Source organism: Pseudorasbora parva, chromosome 25 (genome assembly GCF_024679245.1).
Source record: "Pseudorasbora parva isolate DD20220531a chromosome 25, ASM2467924v1, whole genome shotgun sequence".
NCBI classification, from domain to species: Eukaryota; Metazoa; Chordata; class Actinopteri; order Cypriniformes; family Gobionidae; genus Pseudorasbora; species Pseudorasbora parva.
This window is the reverse complement of record NC_090196.1, coordinates 23,385,567-23,409,404: the sequence shown is the minus strand read 5'-3', so window position 1 is coordinate 23,409,404 and position 23,838 is coordinate 23,385,567. Positions and strand designations below refer to the sequence as shown.

The window sequence follows — 23,838 nt, the reverse complement described above, 5'->3', positions numbered from 1 at the left end:
ATACAGATCGGGGCTTGAGGAAAATCCCGAACTTCCCACTGGTATTTACGACTTTGTGGTGTTGTTCATGTGCGTTCAACTCGTAAATACGATCTTTACGACATGACTTGAACACACCAAGAGAGTATGTATACTTATCAGTATCTAACCCAGCAGGGCCTGACGAAAATATATTTATTCAGTGTTATCAACATTATATTTTATCTGCAACAGCATTTAGAACTTTTGTAATGATATGTTTAGTCATTACGATGTAAAAAAAAATCCAACTCACAAAAAGTTAGGCTAATGCTTATGATTAAGTTAACTGGACAATTAAATGCAAAAAAAGTTGGCTTAACCAGTGAAATTAAGTTGGTTCAACATTTGTTGAGCAAGTTAACAATCAAGTTGCAACAAGTTAACAATGCATTCTGGGTGCAAGTCCAACTGAACATAACTGTGACAAACATTCACTTTAAAATGTTATTTTTATTTTAACTAAAACAATTGATCTTTTAAAAGAGGAAAGAGGAGAGTCTCTCTCTGGAAACGTCTGAAGATCCTTCCAGAAATCCACATGGGATCATTTTAAGAATTCAAAAGACAACTTGTGTTTCTCAGAAGCTTCATGTAGATTTTATTTCTTATCTGATTTTTAGGCATATTATGCAATTATATAGCAAACAGTGCATTGTGATGTGTAATCATTCATGACCCATAATCTTAGTTACAGATTTTGGTTTCAGCAGCAGTTGACAATATGGTATTATTTTCTATAATATTTTGAAAAAAACGTTACAATACCTATTGTAGACTAGGCTATAGTCCGATTATCTTTCTCGCTGAAAGCCTATCAGACTAAACACTTTCACCACTGAATAGTAAAAGGCTGCAGAACAGAACCAAGAATGACACAGTAAATCTATTTACTGAAGATATTTCATTTTGTTAATTCTATTAATATCAAATATAGTATTTTACTTATACAACAGAAATGTGAAGTTTAGTTGTTTTTTTTAGATAAAATAGTCAGTTTGCTTGACTGAGATATGTAATACATTTTGGTTCTTAACATCTATGTAGATCCACCAGATATATAGATATACATGGATATACATAGATATACATTTTGATATATAATTTGTATACAATGTATACAGATATACATTTTGATTTATTTTCAAAAATGTGTGCAATAGGGGAAAAAACAATACTGCATTAAAATTTAAATTATCACTTTAATTTTTTTGAAACAACAACCCAATCACATAAATTATTCTGTAAAAAAATAGTTTTATGTACACATAAGCACAATACACAATATGAAATGTACAGTTCAAATAGAAACAGTGTAGCTTGTTTTAGACTCTGGTTCTCTTGTCCACTTTAGCAACATGGCCGTTCACCCAGGTGGCCTCTGGATTTACACAGATCTCTCTTCCTGAATTCATCTGAAACCTGAGGGAGAAAAGGACGAAAACAAGATTTAGATCAAAGTGTTTCTTATGGATTGTCTCATTCAGGTTAACTTTGCAGTTTGAAAACGAAATGTCTAAGATGACACTCACACAATGGCTCGTATGGCACAGGAGCTGCTGGTCCAGTAGTAAGACTTCACCAGTTTCACAGGAACCTTCACAGTAGTGAACACTCCACAGCACATTGATTGTGCTGCAATAATTGCATCGGTAGCTGAAATATGAAGACAAATAAGCCTATCACATATCTTTCCATGCCCATGAAAATAAAAATATGTTTTCAATTAGATCCTAAGTTGATATATCTATATTTTAAACAACACAATGCAACAAAATACATTTAACCTTCCATAATAACAAACCATTTTATCTTAAATAAAAAACCAAAGTTTCCTCACCGCCTGAAGTCATCGGCAGAGAGCAGAAGAGAACCACGACCAGCAGAAACATCAGGCTTCTCATTCTTCAAGATGTGTGTTCACAATGACAGAAAGAATCTGTGGAGCTTGAAGATCTCAGAGCTGATGTGTCCAGAATAAAGTCTGAGCTCCTTCTTATATACATAGTAGAAGAGCAATTCCTCATAAAGACATTCATGTAAATCCATTTCTGAGTATCAACAAAGATGCGAGTTGTTTTTAGCTCTTCCTTCCCTTCATCCTTTCTCTGCTTTGTTGCTCATGTAAGAAAAGTGGAAGGGACTTTTCTCACATTCATTGAAAACGTGCTTCAGGAGAACAACACACGGCTTCCTCTTTTCAGGTCTACTGTGCTCAGCATTAAATGGGTCATGACGTGAGAAATTATTTTTGCCTTGATTTTTTTGACACACTGTATTGCCAAAAGTACTTAACCTGGCTCAGTCCTCCATACTTCTGCTCAATTTTAATTTACCTTCAGTATGTCGTCTGGGCTTTAACCAAATTTGAACCAATCAGCAAACAGAGGGAGTGGATGAGAAAGATGACGTTGATGTTGTGCGATAGTTTGAGTTGTAGTTCAGTAATGGCGGTGGAAAAGATGCAAATGAAGCCATTCGGTCCATTGTGGCAACGCTGCCAAATATCTAGAAGTTAAATCTTAGTTGAGAGTTGTCTAAGGCGAACGCATGAAATATTGCTCGACCAAACGTTATGGACTGGTTATGGCAGATCCAGAGTGGCTCTGGGTAGATCCAATAGTTTTAAACTTTAACAGAGTACCTGCCTTCAAGGAAATTAACACTTGTCAATGGAGAGTGGCCTGAGTCTCTGTACAAATAAAGTGTACAGGACCAGACTAAAGTATTGGGATACCCCTTCAAATCATTGAAATCAGGTGTTCCAATCACTTCCATGGCCAAAGGTGTATAAATCAAGCACCTAGGCATGCAGACACTTCTACAAACATTTGGGAAAGAATGGGTCGCTCTCAGGAGCTCAGTGAATTCAAGCGTGTTACCGTGATAGGCTGCCACCTGTGCAATAAATCCATTCGTGAAATTTCCTCACTTCTAAATATTCCACGTTCAACAGTATAGTGGTATTATAACAAATTGGAAGCAATTGGAAACAGCAACTCAGCCACAATGTGGTAGGCCACGTAAAATCACAGAGCGGGGTCAGCGCATGCTGAGGCCCACAGTGCACAAAAGTCACCAACTTTCTGTAGTTAATTTCTACAGACCTCCAAACTTTGTGGTTAGGAATTCTCAAGACAACTTGTGTTAGTCAGAAGCGTCATGTACCTTTTTTCAGATTTTTAGTTTTTTTTAAAGAATACAATTATATAACTAACAATTAATTGCAAATTGTAATCTTAGAGATGCAGATTTTGGTTTCAGCAACAGCTGGCATGATTTTTAGTATTGTTTTATTATCTATAATATTTGGAGACAACTTTACATAATATCTAATGTAGACTATAGTTCTATTATCTTTCTCACTGAAAGCCTATCAGACTAAACACTTTCACCAAGATTGCAGAATAGAATGACACAGTAAATCTATTTACTGAAGATATTTTATTTTTTAAATTCTATTAATATCAAATATAGTATTCTACTTACAAGGAAAATATGTTGTTAGATTTGTTTTTAGATAATATAGTCAGTTTTAGACAATTCATGTTAGCCTGACTGAGATACGTAATACACTTGGGTTCTTAACATTTATGTAGATCCACCAGATATATAGATATACATTTAAATAAAACGTTTATTTTCAAAATGTGTGCAATAGGGGAAAAAACAAAACTGCATTAAAATTTAAATTACCAATTCATATTTTATTAAAACAACAATCCAATCACATAAATTATTCTGTACAAAATAGTTTTATGCAGACATAAGCACAATATACAATATGAAATGCACAATTCAAATAGAAACAGTGTAGCTTGTTTTAGACTCTTGTTCTCTTGTCCACTTTAGCAACATGGCCGTTCACCCAGGTGGCCTCTGGATCTACACAGTGCCCTCTCCCTTTAATCGTCTGAAACCTGAGGGGGAAAAGGACAAAAACAAGATTTAGATCAAAGTGTTTCTTATGGAGTGTCTCATTCAGGTTTACTTTGCAGTTTGAAAACGAAATGTCTAAGATGACACTCACACAATGGCTCGTATGGCACAGGAGCTGCTGGTCCAGTAGTAAGACTTCACCAGTTTCACAGGAACCTTCACAGTAGTGAACCTTTCACAGCACATTGATTGTGCTGCAATAATTGCACCAGTAGCTGAAATATGAAGACAAATAAGCCCATCACAAATCTTTTCCAAGCCCATGAAAATAAAAATAAGTCTTCAATTAGATCCTAAGTTGTTTTAAGTTTTAAATAACCCAATGCAACAAATTAAACTAAACCTTCCATAATAACAAACCATTTTATCTTAAATAAAAAACCAAAGTGTCCTCACCGCCTGAAGTCATCGGCAGAGAGCAGAAGAGAACCAGGACCAGCAGAAACATCAGGCTTCTCATTCTTCAAGATGTTTGTTCTCAATGACAGAAAGAATCTGTGGAGCTTGAAGATCTCAGAGCTGATGTGTCCAGAATAAAGTCTGAGCTCCTTCTTATATACATAGTAGGAGAGGAATTCCTCATAAAGACATTCATGTAAAACCATTTCTGAGTACCAAGATTATATGATGCAAATTGTTTTAGCTCTTCCTTTCCATTATCCCTTTTCTTCTAAGGAAGTGGAACGTACTTTACTTTCAGATTCATTAAAAATGTGCTTCAGGAGAACAACACTCAGCTTCCTCTTTTTAGGCCTCCCTCAGTATTAAAAGTAGGCTACTAAATCTAAAGATTTTATGGTCAAATTTGAATTTTTACAAACACTAGATATTAGGTGCTAAACCTTGACCCCTTACTCACAAGTAAACCCATAGACCCTGATTAACTGGTTCAGGTTTGTTGCACTGAATTATTGTTTAGTGAGCTTTTATAGTCTAATAGAGAAGTACCAGCCAAACTGCTTCACAGAACTAAAACATGCAAATGTAATGACAAGAAAAAAGGAAGCTTTTCTTGTTTTGCCAATAAGAAAAAAAAAAGGTGATTTACTTGGCATTTTAAAATTTTACTTTAAAATGTTATTTACATTAAGACTAAAACCATAATTCACCTTTTATATCCACAGGATGCTTTTAAGAATTTACAAGGCAACTTGTGTTGCTCAGAAACTTAATTGGTAACACTTTATAAGTATACACCGGTTAGACATAACATTGTGACCACTGACAGGTGAAGTGAATAACACTGATTATGTCTTCATCACGGCACCTGTTACAAACCCGATTCCAAAAAAGTTGGAAAACTATACAAATTGTGAATAAAAAAGGAATGCAATAATTTACAAATCTCATAAACTTTTTAAAATGTTATTCATAATAGAATATAGATAACATATCAAATGTTGAAAGTGAGATGTTTCGAAATGTCCTGCCAAATATTGGCTCATTTTAGATTTCAGGAGAGCTACACATTCCACAAAAGTTGGGACAGGTAACAATAAGAGGTCGGAAAAGTAAAATGTTCACATAAAGAGCAGCTGGAGGACCAATTTGCAACTTATTAGGTCAATTGGCAACATGATTGGGTATAAAAAGAGTGTCAGTGTCTCTCAGAAGTCAAGATGGGCAGATGATCACCAATTCTCCCAATGCTGTGGCAAAAAATAGTGGAGCAATATCAGAGAAAAAAAAAAAAATTGCTAAGAGTTTGAAGTTATCATCATCTACAGTGCATAATATCATCCAAAGATTCAGAGAATCTCTAACAATCTTTGTCCGTAAGGGTCGAGGCCGAAAAACCATACTGGATGCCCGTGATCTTCGGGCCCTTCGACAGCACTGCAGCACATACAGGAATGCTACTGTAATGGAAATCACAACATGGGCTTAGGAATACTTCCAGGAAACATTGTCGATAAACAAAATCCACCGTGCCATTCGCCGTTGCCGGCTAAAACTCTATAGGTTTTAATATTAAACACACTATTCAATAAGTTTGCTCCCAAATTGGTGCTTATTCTAAAGTGAAAGTAATCTGTACGTTCGCACGGGAATTCATAACGGTGTGCATTATGAATATAGCCTCCATTCTTCGTGAAAGATAAAGATAGAAATGCGCACAGGAAATAAAAACCTTGCAAAAATCCTGGCCAAATCACAGAGATGTAGATTCGCACGGGACCACTATTACCACAGGAACTCTGTGTTCAGCAAAATATGGTAGGTAATTTGCAAGGGAATTTTTACTTTACAAATTAGAGACATGGCCGATTCGCACATGATTAAGATCACCTACATTCTCTGCAATAATTACAAATCACCAGACGTCCCCAGATAATACTAAGTCCTGTGCGAATAGGGCTCAAGACGAGACGATGATGAGATTGCACCAATGTCCTAAAACTGACTAAGACTAAGTTAAAATGAATTATTGTTGACGAAAAAAGACAAGACTAAAATATAAAAACATGATAAAATCTCTTAGTTTTTGTCTGCAATTGTCTCTACTTTTTCATCATGAGATAAAATATTCAGCTGTTACGCCTTCAAAATATTCTCAATGAGTTAGCACTGTTGCTTAAGTACAGGTCTTCTTAACCATCCTGTGCTGCAATACGAAAATACATGGAGCAATAACACAACACTCATAGACAGTAGCAAACACAAGTGTTGACGACATGCTAGGTAGAAGTAAGGGGCTCGATATTTGGTCGCATTTTACGTACAATGATATTGACAAAAAGCCAGAAAGTGTCATTATAAATGACGGGAAGCATTACAGACAAAAAAAATATCGGGGGGGAAATCTAGCAACATCTAAAGGCTAATCACCCACAGAGCTGCATGGTTTCATTGACTTGTGCAGTTGAATTCTCACACTTTAGTATTTATAACTCCTAACTTGATAAAACAAGATGGGTTACTATGAACTAGGAATGATTACCTCAAATGTCTGTATGCAGGTACGTACAAGGTACTTTATCTGAATTAAATTCAGTCTACTATAACTCTCTCTCGCTTTTGCTGACGTGTCAGTGATTCAACACTTCGTATTCACCGTTGACTTTGGTTATGGAATATCATACATCTCGTCGCAAATTATTTTGGACGAAATCGGGTCTATAGTTAACCTAGATGGTGAAATGACGGCTTTTGCTTGCTGGGAAACATGTAGGTTATTGAAGTCAGGATTTGCACGTTCATTTATAAGTTTACTGTACAGTACATGTCGCAGAAGCCAATGAATAAAGCCAAAAGGAGAACGCTGACAAGGAGAAAGAGAGCAGTGTTTTTCTTGCAGTTTTTCTTCAAGTTGTGCTTGTATAGAGCTTGAATTACGATGCCAACTTCACTGCCACCTTCCATATGCCCTATGTAAAATCTTTGTTGAGGTTTTCAGAATTGTGATGACTGTTGATCTAGAGTGGCGTTAAAGTAGCATGAATCTGATATGACTGCAATTGCAATTACAGGTTGCATTGCAAAACATCTACAGTTATCAGATTTAGGACCACATATGGAAGTGGCCTAGACTGGGTCAACCCAGCCTGATCTGCTGGCGATTTGATTTCGGCCTGCAACTCAGTCTTAGCCTGGATGCCAACCGAACTAAGCCCCGCCCACAACATTTTTAGGTCAGGCGGTTCGGTCTGGACTCGATCCATAGAAGAGTAATTATCCCCGAACAGAAACAGTTTGGACCAATGAAATCATCAGGGTGGGCTTTAGACAATGACAGACAGATCGAAAACAGTAACGGAATCATGCACGTCATCAAAGGCGCTTGGATTATATTTGTTCGTATCCTAAACAGAGAGCTTGGGGGGAATTCGCAGTCATGGGTCTATATATCACATAATAGTCGCTTCAACCCGCAGACATAGAAAACAACCCGCGGAAAAAAATGCGGACTTGGCAACACAGTGCAGTTGAGCTCTGTTGACATTTGACAACTAACGTAATGGGTCGCTTCGTTGCTCTGATTGGTTGTAGGTCTATCCAATTGATGTCTTTCCTGGTTTGGTTGAAACACGCCCCATAATCACAGCCCAATGGAGCAGTTTCAGTCAGGCTAAATCAGTCTGGAAACCGTCTCAGGTTACGTATGTAACCATGGTTCCCTGAGAGGGAACGAGACGCTGCGCCGAAACGCTAGGGGACGCCTCTGCGTACCGTGTCATGAAGCACTTGTGTAATCAGTCCAATAGCGGGAAGATACGTCACGGGCGGGTGACGTCATCGACCAGGAAGCTATAAAGCACACCTGGACCAAACAGTCAATAGCTTCTGGAAAAGCCAAACAAATCGATCACAGGCATGCCGAGAGTATGGCATCACGACGCAGCATCTCGTTCCCTCTCAGGGAACCATGGTTACATACGTAACCTGAGACGTTCCCTATCTCGAGGGAACTTCGAGCTGCGTCAAAACGCTAGGGGACCTCAATACCCACGCCGCCAGAGTCCCAAATGTCTGTATGTGTGAATCAACCCAGAAACACCCGGGAACCCGGTGTAGAGGCTATGTCTAGATTGTAAAACCTCACAAATGTATGCGGAGAGGACCACCCAGCCGCATCACATACCTCTGACAATGAAACTCCCGAAATAAGAGCCATAGAGGTAGCCATACTCCTAGTGGAGTGGACGCGGACCCTCATAGGTGAAGGATGTCCGGCCGACTCATAAGCGAGCGAAATAGCCTCGACTATCCACTTGCTAAGCGTCTGCTTTGAAGCCGGTTTTCCCTTGCTCTGGGACCCAAAACACACGAACAACTGTTCTGACTTTCGCCACAGGGCAGCTCTGTGGACATATGCATCTAGGGCCCTGACCGGACATAGCAGATTTAGCTTCTCTTGGTCTTGACTAGTGAACGGAGGCGGACAAAAAAGCCTGCAGCATTACTGGTCCCGGCACGTTAGTCGGGACCTTGGGAACATATCCTTCCCTCGGGAAGAGAAATGCTTTCACCATTCCTGGTGCAAACTCAAGGCAGGAGGGTGCCACTGATAGAGCCTGTAGGTCTCCTACTCTTTTCAGTGATGAAATCGCTAGAAGAAACACTGTTTTTAGTATGAGGAACTTTTCTGACACTTCCTCTAATGGCTCAAAGGGAGCCAACATAAGGCCTTCTAGAACTATGGCCAGGTCCCAAGTAGGCACCCTCGAGCGTGCCGTAGATCTGACCCTCAAGGTACCACGGAGGAAACGCGTGACCCACGGGTCTCTCCCTAATGATGCATTATCTAATGGATTATGATAAGCAGATATCGCCGACACATATACTTTCTGTGTCGACAGGGATAACTCTGCGGAGAATTTTTCTTGTAGGAATTCAAGAACTGAACCGACTGGGCAGTTAACAGGGTCCAAAGCCTGGTGCGTACACCAGGCGACAAAAACTCTCCATTTGAGTGCGTAAAGTCTCCTTGTGGATGGACTCTCTCCAGCACTCCTGGGAGCAATGCCAGAGGGGGAAAGGCATACAGACGCAGCCTCAGCCACGTCTGTACCACTGCGTCCAGCCCCAGCGGGGCTGGATGTGTGAGGGAGAAATATGCTGGACAGTGTGTCGTCTCTCAAGACGCAAACAGATCCACCTGGGCTCGCCCAAAGCGGATCCACAGCTCCTCCACCACCTCGGGGTGGAGCCTCCATTCTCCCGGCACCACTCCCTGCCTCGACAGGGAGTCTGCCGCTACATTCAGGACCCCCGGGATGTACATCGCCCTGAGCGAGAGCATCTTGCCTTGGGCCCATATTAGCATGTGATGCGTCAGCTTCCACAACCGACGCAATCTCAATCCCCCCTGGTGATTTATATACGAGACCACCGAAGTGTTGTCTGACCGAACTAACACATGGCGGCCCCGCAGGTCTGGGAGGAAGTGCTTGAGTGATTGAAACACAGCCATCAGCTCCAACTGGTTTATGTGCCAGGAGAGCTGACGGTCCAGTTCTTGGGCCGAGCGGCCACTCATGACCGCTCCCCAGCCAGTTAGGGAGGCATCCGTCGTTAGCATTACGCGAAGACAAGGAGCCCCCAGAACTGGACCTTGGGAAAGGAACCAAGGATATTTCCACTTCACCAAGGCACGTAGGCAGCGCCGCGTGACCTTGATCAAGCGAAAAGGGTTTCCCCTCGGGGAGAACCGAGCCACCACTGTAAGGGTCTCATGTACAGCAGGCCAAAAGGTATCACGTTGGACGCTGCTGCCATCAAACCCAACACTCTTTGAAAGTGTTTGACAGTGAGTGACTGGCCTAGCTTTATCTGGTTGACGGTATTCAGGATCGTTTTTACCCTGGGCGGAGATAGCCGAGCCGACATCGTTCTCGTGTCCCAAACTACCCCCAGAAAAGTAATGCTCAGCTGTGGTGCCAACATACTTTTCTTTTCGTTCAACCTTAGCCCCAACACTCTCATGTGGGCGAGAACAGCATCTCGATGCTGAACCGCCAGTTGTTTCCACTGCGCTAACACTAGCCAATCATCGATGTAATTTAGCACGCGGATGCCCTGGAGTCGCAACGGAGCCAGAGCTGCATCCACGCACTTCGTGAAAGTGCTGGGCGATAAAGCTAGACCGAATGGCAGCACTCGATATTGGTACGCTTTTCCCCCAAAAGCGAACCTGAGGAACTGTCTGTGCTGCGGAAGGATGGAGATGTGGAAGTACGCATCTTTTAAGTCTATCGTGACGCACCAGTCCTCGGACCTGATGTGACACACGATCTGTTTTATCGTGAGCATTTTTGAATTTTAATCTTTTTACTGCTCTGTTTAGATGGCGCAAATCTAAGATAGGCCTTAACCCCCCATCCTTCTTTGGAACTATGAAGTACCGGCTGTAAAACCCCGACTCTCTGCAGTGGGGAGGGACCCGTTCTATAGCCTATTTTCGCAGAAGAGTCTGTACCTCTTGTTCCATTACCAGAGCCTGCTCGGGGCTTACTACCATGGCAGTAACCCCGTTGAACACGGGCAGGTGTAACCCGAATTGAATTCTGTACCCTTTTTCTATTGTACGCAGGACCCATTCTGAGACATTCGGCAGAAGTTTCCACGCTGCCAGAAAATCTACTAAGGGAACCAGCCTCTTGACGCTGGTCTCTGGATTTTCCTGTGTGGTCAGCCCGGTGTCCTGTAACGGATAACCGGCAGGTAGCAACCGAACTGACCGCCCAGGGGCCCTCCCGAGAGGGCGCGAACATCCCCAAGCCGCTACGTTTCCGGGCGGACATGGAGATATGCGTTCGCCTGGGACCGCCGCGCCCTGAAGCACCAATGGAGGCAGGGTTGGCAGACCGCCCCCCCGATGGCACAGGGAAAAAGCGGGCACCTCGGCGAGCCGCACTTTCCCGGAGGGGACTGCCATCGGAAGCCCTGCTCTCTTGGCGTCAGGACTTCTTAGCAGAGGCCTTCCTAGCGATAAGGACGGTCCTCAGATCCGTCCTACCACGGGAAGGTCCCGGCTGAGTGCGTCGCCCAGACCCCCGTTCTCCCTGCGGGGGGGCCCGAGCGGCCACGCTCTGTTTCTGTTGCGCTCGATGCGCTGCGGCGGAGGACGTACTCGGCTGGGGCTGCCCCCGCCCGGCAGCCCCTGGGGGATATGATTTGCGGGGGAGAAACTTTTGAAACGCCGCCGCCTGCTTCCTGGCCTCCTGGTAACGGTTGACGACCGTTGTTACAGCGTCACCAAAGGGCCAGTAGACGAGACGGGCGAATCCATAAGAAACTTCTTATCTCGTTCTTTTATGTCTGACAGATTTAACCACAGATGTCTCTCCGTGGCCAAGAGAAAAATCTGCCGCCCGCCTAATTTCGGCGATCGTTTCTCTCCCCACTTCTTCGGTCTCTTTATTTATATCCCCCAATAAATCGGCTTGATAAGCCTGCAGGACGGCCACCGTATGTAGACAGGCAGCCACCTGCCCTGCTGCCGAGTACGCCCTGCCCACCAGCGCTGATGTTGTTCTCACGGGCTTGGTGGGCAGCTGCGGGGCTTGCAGCGACGATGCTGACTCGGGGGAGAGATAGCTCGCGAGCGTCTCTTCCACCCGCGGCATTGCCGCATAACCATGAGTTCGTCAGTTTCATTTATGCTTACAACATCCAGTTCCTCGGAACTGGAGTGCTGCAGCTGATCTTGTGCCTCAGCGCAAGCGGAAGAAACCGCAGAGCGTGCTTCCAACTCACGAGCTGAGGCTTGAGATCCAGCGGGTAAGGGCAGAGATAGGGGATCACCCGTCTCTAACCCCGCCACTAGATCTAACTGCGATCCCCAGGACGCAAGCCTTCGCTGCGCCTCGGCAACAGCAGGACCCGAGCCCTGAGGACTGCGAGCCAAAGCACTCTCCTCGAAGAGTGGCCGGCGTGATCTCAGTGTTCGCATTGGGAGACTCTCGCAATGCTTGCAGCCAACCCCCTCGAGAGCTGACTGGGCATGCTCAAGCCCCAAACACATTACACACAGGTCGTGTGTATCCCCACCCGTGATGTAACGAGGGCAGGGAGTAACACATCGCCTGAACTGACTAGACATTCTTTTTTTCTTTTTCTGACACACACACAATAAATGGACATACAATATCAAACAGAGCGCTTTGTGAAGGCACAGAAGCTAGTGACTGTTTGGTCCAGGTGTGCTTTATAGCTTCCTGGTCGATGACGTCACCCGCCCGTGACGTATCTTCCCGCTATTGGACTGATTACACAAGTGCTTCATGACACGGTACGCAGAGGCGTCCCCTAGCGTTTCGACGCAGATTGAAGTTCCCTCGAGATAGGGAACTGTACATTCATTTCTACAGCTTCTGTTACTTTTTTGCGGGAACCAATCTCAGACTGGCTGAGACTGGCTCACATGACGGATAGAGAAGCGATGGATCTTTGTGGTTGTTGCTCGTTGTTCACGCCCTTTGGTCTGATTGGTTGAAGGATTGTCCAATTGCGTATGAGTACGCGTCATTTGAATAATTCTTGTTTATCACGCTACTTGTGCAGTAGAAAATACAGAGCAGACTCCCCAGACCAATGTTCAGTCTTAAATTGAGCTTGGTCTGGTGATAGCCAGATAAGAAGTGGCCCAAATCAGAATCGAAAAGATCAGATTTCATGTGGTTTGGGCTGTTCACACTGTCATAAAAAACTATCTGGGTCACATATGAGCAAAAAAACAAACAAAACAGATTTGGGCCACTTTTGCCTGCATTGTGAAAAGCATTTTTTTTTTTTTTTTTTGTATAGAAGCTGCTTAAAAATTATGCAACCTGTTGTCGGAACAGGACACTTTTTCATGCCTTTGAGTAAATACATTTATTAGTCCCAATATTGAGTGTTTGAATGAAGCCAACAGAAATATAAGGGAAAAAAAGATTAATAAAAAGCACAGATAACGCTTCTCTGAGGATACCCGAGATATAAGAATAAGTAGTTTTATTTATATTGTGACTTTCCATAGCTCAAGGTCACTTTACATAGTACATTAAAATATATTTTCACATCCACGCACATTTATGTTTTCACTGCTCCTCAGCTCCAGAATCTGCGTTTACTTGCTTGTACTTTACTCTGTACTTCACTGTTTCTCCAGTTGGGGATTTCTGCAGTTTCAATGACACCGAGTGTTTCAGGACATCCTTCACTATCAGTGTGGGCGGTTTAGACACGGGCTGGAACTGTGTGTCTGTCAGTTTCCCCTGTTCAGATAGGTGGAGAAGTTTTGAGGGATTGGGGATGGCAGAAATAATGAAGCGGATTCTCTTTTCTTCTCTTTCATCTTTATTGGCCTCTGAAAATCCTCTGAAGTAAGATAAGTTCTCTCATCGTTGTAATGACATCAGGATCAGTGAACCATTTTCTGACAGATTCCACAGAAGACAAGCTTTTATTCTCATCAAGCTCTTTAAACTTGTCCGATTTCAGAAACTCCTTCAGCGCTGAAAGATACGGGTCTTCATACTTCAGAGATGTGAAGGTCAAGGACACCACAACCTCAATATCAGGATGATGGAGGATGGTTTTTAGGCCAACTGAGTCTTCAATTTTGATATCTTTCAGCATCTTAGTCTCATCTGCCCACTGGTTAAGCTTGTCAGCATTAAAAGGGGAGTCATACCCTGCGTCCCAATTCGCATACTATCCATCCTAAATAGTATACGAAAATAGAATTAGTATGTCCCAAATCGTAGTATGTTGAAAAGAGTATTCCAAAGATTCCCGGATGGTTTACTATTTCCGGTCCGAATTCACAGTATGGATCGATGGGCACTCTAACGGATGATATTGCCCACAACCCATTGCGAGTTGGACGAGGATTCGATTAGAACTACAAACGCGGATAAAAAGCGTTAAAAAACTACAAACATGACGGTTGTGCGAGTTCGACGGTTAAGGAGAGAAGTTTAGATAAAGGGGTTTGAGAGACCCTATCAATATTTAACCTGACAAAAATATATTTATTCAGTGTTGTCCACATTATATTTCACCTGCAGCAGCATTGTGAACTTTTGTAATGACATGTTTGGCCATTAACTTTTAAATGCATCATTATATTTAAACTGCAAACACATGAGGAGAGTCTCTGCATTAAAGACCCACAAATGGCAGATCAATGAGCGGCTACATTTCTCTCCGATACGGTAGGAGATTAATCTGCATGTGGAGGATTTTAACTGTGACGAATCTGACGATGATTGACAGGGCAGATAAACGGTGACGGGATGCACGTAACTAAGAGACAGAGTCCGTTAAAGATGGCGAAGTAGTATGTCCCGAAGCTTGCATACTTTTCTGCTACACACTCAAAAGTATATACTTTTTCTTCACAAAAAGAGTACATACTTTTAGGACGTAGTATAAGTAGGCGAATTGGGACGCAGCAATAGTGAATCTTCAGGATGTCTTCTAGTGACTTCTCCGTCATTCTTTCTTCTCCTCGAATAGCAGGCAAGACCCTGCTGACAGCGTTCTGGAACACTGTCTTGTAAATACTAAATGATTCCTGGAATGACAGAAGGCTCTCTTTGAGGTCACTTAACACTAGAGTATTTCTCAAGAGGTCGTTGCATGTCCTCTCTGCCTTCTCCAGTTCCTCCATTATAACTTCAGTGTTGGAAACCAGACTTGTGTTGATTTCTCTCACTAACCGAGCAGCATTTGAATTCAGTCGATGAAGAGGATAGAGTCAGACTTTTACTGGAACTGCATTCTGTGACGTATGTCAACAAAGTACCGCGAGAGCGATTCGAGAGCAGCCGGCTGATGCAGCCGCTGCAGATTCTCAAGGGGGACTGCAGGAGGCTTCTCGAGCTCTGATGACGACACAGCTGATCCACGATTGGCCGATTCACCGCATGACAGCGATCACGTGCGTTTCGTGTTTATTCTAAAACCTTATGTTATGCCAATGCTCACAAATCATTTATTTATAACAGTACAACCTCTTTTCATGTATTCGCGATGTTATATTTAGGGATGGGCATTTTCCCAAAATATTGTATTCGAATATTTGGGTTCATAAAAATCGAATATTCGAATATTCGTTAATTTAAATTAGGTATTTTGAGAAAATAAGAGACGTTTTTTTTATCAACATGTCACCATTTCTGAACAAGCTAATGATTAGGCAATGTACACAACACACTTACATTATATATGGTTTTAAAACATTAAACAGTATGTGTAAAAAAAAAATGCCTAAAGAACAAAGCATTATAAGTTCAAGCAGCGCAAGCGGAAAAAAAACCCCACTAAGAAATCAAAGCGCCATGTTATATTGTGCAGAACGTACACACACACACACACACACACACGAGTCGGTATAAGTTATGGTTGTCGTTGTCCTGTTTGTGTTTCTCATTTTCATGTTGAGAGAAACGATAATATTGGTTGATGATATTATTATCGGGTGAGAAAACGTGCCTATGACAGACGAAGACAACGGTTAAGTGAAGTTTAAGTGAAGCACTTTAATTGTGTTTTCTGTTCTTAAACCCTCGACGAAACTTACAGGAAGCAGTTGTCTCGAGAACATTGTTGCTAATGCTTTCATAATATATCTCGCCCTAACTCAGGGTGCAGATGTGCTTACCCGCACTCGTGAAGCAGTGATGCTTTTTCCTCCTTCGGCTGGTGTTTGGATGTCATGTGATTCTCGTTCTTCTGGAGTAGATATTATGATAACCCAGTTTCATTAACTGATTTTATCAAAAGTAACTCCATTTTGTAAGATCATTTTCAATTGTCTTCTAAGTAATTCCAAACACAACGCGAGGCAGACTACGACATTGTGATCAAATACACTCAACTTATTTACCCGCTCCACAGCGCCATGCAGTGGATTTAGTTATAACTGCGAGATTTAGAGGGATTTCTCATAGATCCACTGCATTTACAGCCAGCAAATCAATTCGAATAGTATTTTTAGCTTTCGAATGTTAATTACAGATAGAATATTCGAGCACACCCCTAGTTATATTGTCACGTTTATCAAACTAAAACTAATAAAAACCGTTGACAACACTTCATTGGTAGTGTATGTTTATATTTTGAACTTTAATCTTGTCCAATAGACGCGTTATTAAACAGTAGCCTACATAAAGTATTGGATGAAAATAAAATTTGAAACATCTGTGTATTTGAGAAATACTGCATTTATTTAACTTCAGCTGTGATAAAGTTTGCAAACGCAGTGCAAGTGTGTCACCACAACAGAAAGTGTCCGACTTCACGTCTCCGTTTGCAGCTCCTCCCGCCTGCACTCGGCTACTCTCGCCGATCGCATGCATCCAGCCGCAGCCGATGTCGAACACACCTCCCAGATAGCATTGTGACATTGATTCAATGTTGAAATTCCATCAGAATCATAATTTTGGTTGAGGTTGAAATTTCAATGCTAAGTAATATTGGATCAATGTTGAAAATTCAATGCTAAAACCATACTGGACCAATGTTGAAAATTCACTGCTAAATAATATTGGATCAATGTTGATAATTCCATGCTTTTCAGTGTTGAAAAGACAAACATTGAATTAATGCTGATGTTTGGTCAGCTTAATTCTCCTCCGGTGAGGCTTACGGTCAATCTATCTGTCACATTATTCAACATGTTAAGGCAAGTCCAAATCAATTGGCTACATTTGTGTGAATGTGAGCACATTTATTATCCACAAAGGATACGATGAGTACACCAACGTGTGTGGATTAACAAAGAATACATAAATGTAAATTTTGTAATTGTAACTTCAGTTTTAAATAAGTAAAAATGTAGGCTATTATTATTATTTAAATCATGTAGAATGTACATGCATTTCATTATTTATCTAAAGAATACAGAGTTAATAAAGAATTTAGAATATTTGTCCCTACCTATCATATGCGCCACAATCCAATCCAGCAGGTGGCGGTAATGGACTTTCAAGATAACCACCAATCAGATCAAAGCAGGTGCAGCTGAACAGACTTCAAGCGCGAAAAAGAGACACAGGACAACGGCCGTGTTTTTAGAGGTAAGTGGCCTACACAAATATACTTATAAAATTCATCTCAATTTTAATTTAGTGTTTTTATTCACCTTTATGTTTTACAACTTGTGTGCTTCTCCTGAGTGAGTCAGAGTGAACTGCAATGTTAATAATAGTCACATGAACGCCCTCGTAAATTACACAACCAACGGCCAGGATAATCTTAATACATTGAGTTTCAGTTTGTTTTTCACCAAACCATATCATAATTGTATTCATTTTTTTTCTTAAGATTGGCATATACACTGTGAATTGCGTCTGAATTCTGACTCGTGCAACTCTTTTTGTTTTCTTTTTGTTGTCTTGAGGTGTTCATCTATTTTATGAGATGATTTTGTTTTCTTTTTGTTGTCGTGAGGTGTTCATCTATTTTATGAGATGATTTTAGTATTAAGATGATTAATCTGTGCATGAAACGAGTAAAATGTGCATTTGTGAAAATGGTGCTGCACTGACTTATGAGTCGATCCTATTTGATTCATTTGGATTTTGAGACCATATAGGATCGACTCATAAGTCAATGGGGAACGCGGATCCACAAACGTATCTTACTCGTTGCACACAGATGAATCATTTTGAATCATCCTATATTCGTCCAGTGTATAAACAAGAGGCGATCGGAAGGTTAGATGAATTTCTGGCTTGTCAGTAATTGTGTTCGCCACTCGTGAGAGTATCTCACAGCTGAAGCAGAGCTAGAACTGATTGACCTGTTAGCGCGGTGAGGGGAAATACAATCAGTTCAGCTCTGCTTCAGTTGTGAGATATCCTCACGAGAGCAGATCCCAATGAAATCATTACAGTTTAATCTTTAATGCAGCAAGAAAAAAGAAAAGAGTGAGATCTTTAAGTTCTGTAGGCAGCAATATCAAACTACAGAAATTTAGTAAACAGTTGTGCCTCCAGTTCGTGTTGTACATGGAAAAAAAAATCTCTTCCAAACCACCATAGCTCCTCTTTTATTACTTAATTTAGCTATTTGGTCATTCATTTACTTGTTTCATTTTCACACTTTATTTATGTACTAATAAATACAATAATATTATTAGATAAAACACCGGATATATTCACTTTGCTTTTTCATTCATTGTGTGTCTGCAGGTCCGTTAAAGTCTATACTAAAATGCATTAAATAGTTCTGAATTTAATGTTAGCGTGTTTTAACTGGGATATCAAGATTTTGATAAAATTTCAAGTTTCACTTCATTTTGTAGTAGGCTATATTTGTAATGTATAATTAATCACATTTCCAAATATTTACTAACTTCTTGTTGTTTTAGATGCTGTGAATGCTGATAAAAAGAGGCATCAGAGTTTATCTTTGCTGGGACGGTGCAAAACTGGCTCCATTATAACCTGAAAGGCTTCGGGACATTGCTCATGGTGGAACCCCCTGAGTTTGGAGTATTCTATTCTTTCTTCTACCTTCTTTCTTTCAGTAGTACTGTGTCATTTCTGTATTTATTGGCAAGTTTACATCTGTATTTACTTTTTTACAGATGCACGTTGTCATGTTTTTCCAGGCTCTTCTCATTTGTGTCATAAATTCAGATGTAATTGTTTTAAGTCAATGTGAGATTTCCTGTTGTAACTGTGGGGGCATAAATAAATACATTTGCATCTAAACTGAAGGATGGTGTTTACTTTGAGTGACTTTTTGATGCAAAATCATATCGACTGCAGCCACACATGGTCTCTGATTAAAATGAATAAAATAAAGAGACAAATTAACTGGCATAGAAACCTGCTGTACATAAAGCAAGATTGATCTATTTTTCATAGTTGAAATAATGGTGCAAACCAGATGAAAAATTAATGTTATATTTCAATATTGATTCAATGATATTTTGATTGATGCATTAACATTGATTCAACATTGATTCACTTAAATAAGTGGTTTAATTTTAGTTGAAAAACTATTGATTTTAAGCCCATCTTGATCTATTTTTCATCGTTGAAATAACATTATTTCACGGTGCAAACCTGATGAAAAAATCAATGTTAAATCTCAACATTGATTCAATGATATTTTAGTTGATGCATTAACATTGATTCAACACTGATTCACTGTTTGTCTGCTATCTGGGCTCTTGGTAGGAGACGAGAAATGGACGTCGGACAGGCAAATCACGTGGTCTCACGCATCCAGTCGCTCCGCTTCTGATATGCTCCCGGTGTGAAGCCTAGTTCAGACTGCACGATTTTCAAACTCATCGGGTCTCTGCTCTATTCACACTGCATTACTATCTGGGGTATCATTCAGTCACTGCTGTGTTCACACTGCACGATGGTTTGACGACAGAGGAGTTCACACTGCATGACTGAGCAAGACGAAGAATCGCCGACAACTCTCTCTCTCTCTCTCTCTCCGGTGCGCAAACTACGTTTCTCAAACACACGTGCGATGTGACAACGCGAGATCACACGTGCGTCAGACCGGAGTTCTTGCGCGAGACTTGGAAAACCTGTCAGCGACTCAAAATCGGAGCAAAAATCGGGCAGTGTGACCTAGGCTTGAGTTGGCACACGTGTTCAGTGTAAATGAGGGGTAACCTTGAAACGTCAGGTAAATCGCACAGGCTCGCAACTGGAGGAATAGCATGCCTACAAATCTTTGGTAAAGTCACACAAATTAAACATTGAAGTCTATGTTGCACAAAAATAAACACCGAAGTTTATAATTACTATGTTGTTGTTGTTGTTTTTTACAGTGGATCATAATATCTTTAGCATATCTTTGTCAGTGCGTTTTGTGGTGTTAGGAATAGTTTTTCTGCGTATACACCACCTCCTAAGCTGGCGTAGGATTTGAGCCTGCCGTACGCCAACGTCCATATTGATAAATATCAAAGTCACCGGGGGTTTGGGTGTACGCAAGGTGTATGCTGGAAATTTGGTGTACGCACTTTTGATAAATGAGGGCCAATGACATATTTCCTCTTTCAAGACCCATAAAAGGTACTAATAAAGGTACCATAAAAAGACTTTGTTACAAAGTCCATCTCACTACAGTGGTTCTACAATAATTTTATGAAGTGACGAGAATAGTTTTTCTGTGTAAAAAAACAACTAAATAACTGCTTATATAGTGATGGCCGATTTCAAAACTGCTTCGAAGCTTCGTTGCAGCTCCTCTGATGGTATATTTATTTACAACATTCAGTTGATTTCTGTTACTTCTCCAAAGCACAAATACAATATTTAACAATCTTAATTTATCTCAGTGTCCCTTTTTCCAAACAGTCAAATTTAGAATCATCAATATAAAAAATACTCACATTATATTGTTTGCAATCAAAAATGACTGCCATTGAAAATATGAAAAAAAAGAATGCTTTGTGTAAAATATTACTATACTTGTATTTATACATTACATTAATGTTTTGTGCATTAGCGTGCAGTAGTGCATTAAGTGTAGAATCCTAGTATTTACTATATTCATGGATAAATCTTTTATGATAAATACTTCAATATTCCATGAAATAAAGATTCTATGTCGATTTTATGTCAACTTTAATCATGTAGGCTAAGCAGGTGATTAGGAAAACAAGTGGCGCTCACTGTAGAGCCAAATGGGTGGAGCTTGACACGCCCAATTGGGGGTGGCCTCAATCCTAACCACTCCCACAAGGGGCGGGGGGGGGGGGGGGTATGACCTGGCGGGGGTCAGAAGTCTGCACAACATGATTGAACTGTTCACTGATTGAGAAACAAACGCACTTTAAAAACTGAACTCTGGCTAATCACAGTCACAGAGTTTCTGTTTTTAAAATAATTTAACCACATAACTTCAGCATAAACAAATACACAATGTGTGTTACATTATACATCAATACTATTGAATGTATTGATCACTCGAGCATCCCAACAATATATATATATATATTTTTTTGTCAGAAAACTTTACATAATATCTAATGTAGACTAGGCTATAGTTCAATTATCTTTCTCACTGAAAGCCTATCAGACTAAACACTATCAATTAATACTATTATTCAATAATACTATTATTCAATTAATACTATATATTACTTATACTATTAATATCAAATATATTTTACTTACAAGGGAAATGTGTTGTTAGATTAGTTTTTAGATAATATAGCCAGTTTTAGTTAATTCAGACTGAGATACGTAATACACTTTGGTTCTTAACATACGTAGATCCACCAGATATACATTTAAATAAAACATTTATTTTCAAAAATGTGTGCAATAGAGGGAAAAAAAACAAAACTGCATTAAGTTTTTTAAATTATCAATTTATATTTTATTAAAACGACAATCCAATCACATAAATGATTCTGTAAAAAAATGTTTTATACACATAAGCACAATATACAATATGAAATGTACAGTTCAAATAGAAACAGTGTAGCTTGTTTTAGACTCTGGTTCTCTTGTCCACTTTAGCAACATGGCCGTTCACCCAGGTGGCCTCTGGATCTACACAGTGCTCTCTCCCTTTAATCGTCTGAAACCTGAGGGGGAAAAGGACGAAAACAAGATTTAGATCAAAGTGTTTTTAATGGATCGTCTCATTCAGGTTTACTTTGCAGTTTGAAAATGAAATGTCTAAGATGACACTCACACAATGGCTCGTATGGCACAGGAGCTGCTGGTCCAGTAGTAAGACTTCACCAGTTTCACAGGAACCTTCACAGTAGTGAACTCTCTACAGCACATTGATTGTGCTGCAATAATTGCATCGGTAGCTGAAATATGAAGACAAATAAGCCCATCACAAATCTTTTCCAAGCCCATGAAAATAAAAAGTTTTCAATTAGATCCTAAGTTGTTTTAAGTTTTAAACAACCCAATGCAACAAGTTAAACTAAACCTTCCATAATAACAAACCATTTTATCTTAAATAAAAAACCAAAGTGTCCTCACCGCCTGAAGTCATCGGCAGAGAGCAGAAGAGAACCAGGACCAGCAGAAACATCAGGCTTCTCATTCTTCAAGATGTTTGTTCTCAATGACAGAAAGAATCTGTGTTGTCGTCAGATCTGATACTGCAGGTCCTGTTCAGGAGGCCGAGCAAACAGATGAGAATTTACCTAAGAGGAGAAAATGAAGAAGAAGGACACATCTCCTCTGTAGCAGATCCTCTGATAGTATATTATTTACAACATCCAGTTGATTTCTGTTACTTCTCAAAAGCACAAATAAAATATGTAACAATATTAATTTATCTCAGTGTCCCTTTTTCCAAATAGTCAAATTTAGAATCATCAATATAAAAAATAATCACATTCTATCGCTTGCATACCTATCATAAACAATTCACAAATATTCCCCATGAAAGTGAATTTACAAAGGATTCACATTCTATGTCGTCGTGGTTTAGCATTTTGTGATAACAAAGTGTGCCAGTAATGTTTTTGCAAAGGATAAAAGGTTGCAGCAAAATAAAGTGTCACAGTTATATTGTTTGAAATCAAAAATTTGAAAATGTGAAAATACAAAAGAATGCTTTGTGTAAAATATTACACAACTTTTATTTAAACATTACATTAATGTTTTGTGCATTAGCTATTAGATTCCATGTTGATTTTATGTCAACTTTAATCATGTAGGCTAAGCAGGAGATTAGGAAAACAAGTAGCACCCACTGCAGAGCCAAATGGGTGGAGCTTGACACGCCCAACTCCACCCCCAATACTAACCACTCCCACAAGGGGGTTATGACCTGGCGGGGGTCAGAATTCTGCACAACATGATTAAACTGTTCACTGATTGAGAAACAAACGCACTTTAAAAACTGAACTCTGGCTAATCACAGTCACAGAGTTTCTGTTTTTAAAATAATTTAACCACATAACTTCAGCATAAACAAATATGCAATGTGTGTTACATTATACATCAATACTATTGAATGTATTGATCACTGGAGCATCCCAACAATATATATATATTTTGTCATTTTAGAAAACTTGAACATAAGTTTAGACTTACTTCAAGGAATCGTCACAGATCCCGGATTATCTCACCAACGCCTCGGTTAGGTTTAAATTCACAATCTATTGCAATAGTCAAAGTATAGGCTATCATTCTATTTGAAACAGTTTATTTTGTTAATGATCCGTATTTCACCGTTAGAGAAACTGAAGCAGGAATCGCGTCCGCTCCGTTACCGCTCCTCTGATGGTATGAGGAAATGGAGGAGTTTGGCTCTTGGCTGTGATCGCCCATCCGATGAACATGCCAAAATAAACAGTATTGTCCATTCAAAAGTCATTCCACAGTCAGCATTTCACAACTCCACACTGTATAGAGAAAATAAATCCTTTTAATTCTGTTACCTAAGGCATGTCCACAATATTTTTTCGAGCACAAACGTTAAAAAAAAAGT

The 23,838-nt window shown here is 40.3% G+C and overlaps 3 protein-coding genes across 4 annotated transcripts; all 3 read right to left on the bottom strand.

The window, feature by feature from the left end:
• Window positions 1-1,188: 1,188 nt before the first annotated feature.
• Window positions 1,189-2,503, bottom strand: LOC137065095 (regakine-1-like). Its single transcript, XM_067436660.1, has 3 exons — window positions 1,859-2,503; window positions 1,551-1,674; window positions 1,189-1,440 (listed from the first exon to the last, which is right to left on the bottom strand). The coding sequence occupies exons 1-3, from the start codon at window positions 1,920-1,922 to the stop codon at window positions 1,344-1,346; spliced, it is 285 nt and encodes a 94-aa protein (XP_067292761.1). The 5' UTR covers window positions 1,923-2,503; the 3' UTR covers window positions 1,189-1,343.
• A 1,219-nt stretch (window positions 2,504-3,722) lies between these two features.
• Window positions 3,723-7,510, bottom strand: LOC137065096 (C-C motif chemokine 4-like). The gene is made up of 3 exons (XM_067436661.1): window positions 4,354-7,510; window positions 4,049-4,172; window positions 3,723-3,938 (listed from the first exon to the last, which is right to left on the bottom strand). Exons 1-3 carry the CDS (start codon window positions 4,415-4,417, stop codon window positions 3,842-3,844), a joined length of 285 nt encoding a protein of 94 aa, XP_067292762.1. The 5' UTR covers window positions 4,418-7,510; the 3' UTR covers window positions 3,723-3,841.
• A 14,219-nt stretch (window positions 7,511-21,729) lies between these two features.
• Window positions 21,730-23,626, bottom strand: LOC137064863 (C-C motif chemokine 22-like). Of its 2 annotated transcripts, none has more exons than XM_067436400.1 (4): window positions 23,442-23,626; window positions 22,377-22,543; window positions 22,075-22,198; window positions 21,730-21,964 (listed from the first exon to the last, which is right to left on the bottom strand). In XM_067436400.1, exons 2-4 carry the CDS (start codon window positions 22,438-22,440, stop codon window positions 21,868-21,870), a joined length of 285 nt encoding a protein of 94 aa, XP_067292501.1. In that variant the 5' UTR covers window positions 22,441-22,543; window positions 23,442-23,626; the 3' UTR covers window positions 21,730-21,867. The 2 variants fall into 2 exon arrangements, with proteins under 2 accessions (XP_067292501.1, XP_067292502.1); XM_067436401.1 differs by having other exon boundaries at window positions 22,377-22,507.
• Window positions 23,627-23,838: the final 212 nt, after the last annotated feature.

Bases quoted from the DNA above. Each gene is read 5' to 3' on its own strand.
- LOC137065095 (XM_067436660.1), bottom strand. From the start codon at position 1,922: ATGAGAAGCCTGATGTTTCTGCTGGTCGTGGTTCTCTTCTGCTCTCTG. The intron at 1,675-1,858 runs GTGAGGAAACTT...TTCATATTTCAG, and splicing joins TCTGCCGATGACTTCAGGCG to CTACCGATGCAATTATTGCA. The intron at 1,441-1,550 runs GTGAGTGTCATC...TTTCTCCCTCAG, and splicing joins TGTGCCATACGAGCCATTGT to GTTTCAGATGAATTCAGGAA.
- LOC137065096 (XM_067436661.1), bottom strand. From the start codon at position 4,417: ATGAGAAGCCTGATGTTTCTGCTGGTCCTGGTTCTCTTCTGCTCTCTG. The intron at 4,173-4,353 runs GTGAGGACACTT...TTCATATTTCAG, and splicing joins TCTGCCGATGACTTCAGGCG to CTACTGGTGCAATTATTGCA. The intron at 3,939-4,048 runs GTGAGTGTCATC...TTTCCCCCTCAG, and splicing joins TGTGCCATACGAGCCATTGT to GTTTCAGACGATTAAAGGGA.
- LOC137064863 (XM_067436400.1), bottom strand. From the start codon at position 22,440: ATGAGAAGCCTGATGTTTCTGCTGGTCCTGGTTCTCTTCTGCTCTCTG. The intron at 22,199-22,376 runs GTGAGGACACTT...TTCATATTTCAG, and splicing joins TCTGCCGATGACTTCAGGCG to CTACCGATGCAATTATTGCA. The intron at 21,965-22,074 runs GTGAGTGTCATC...TTTCCCCCTCAG, and splicing joins TGTGCCATACGAGCCATTGT to GTTTCAGACGATTAAAGGGA.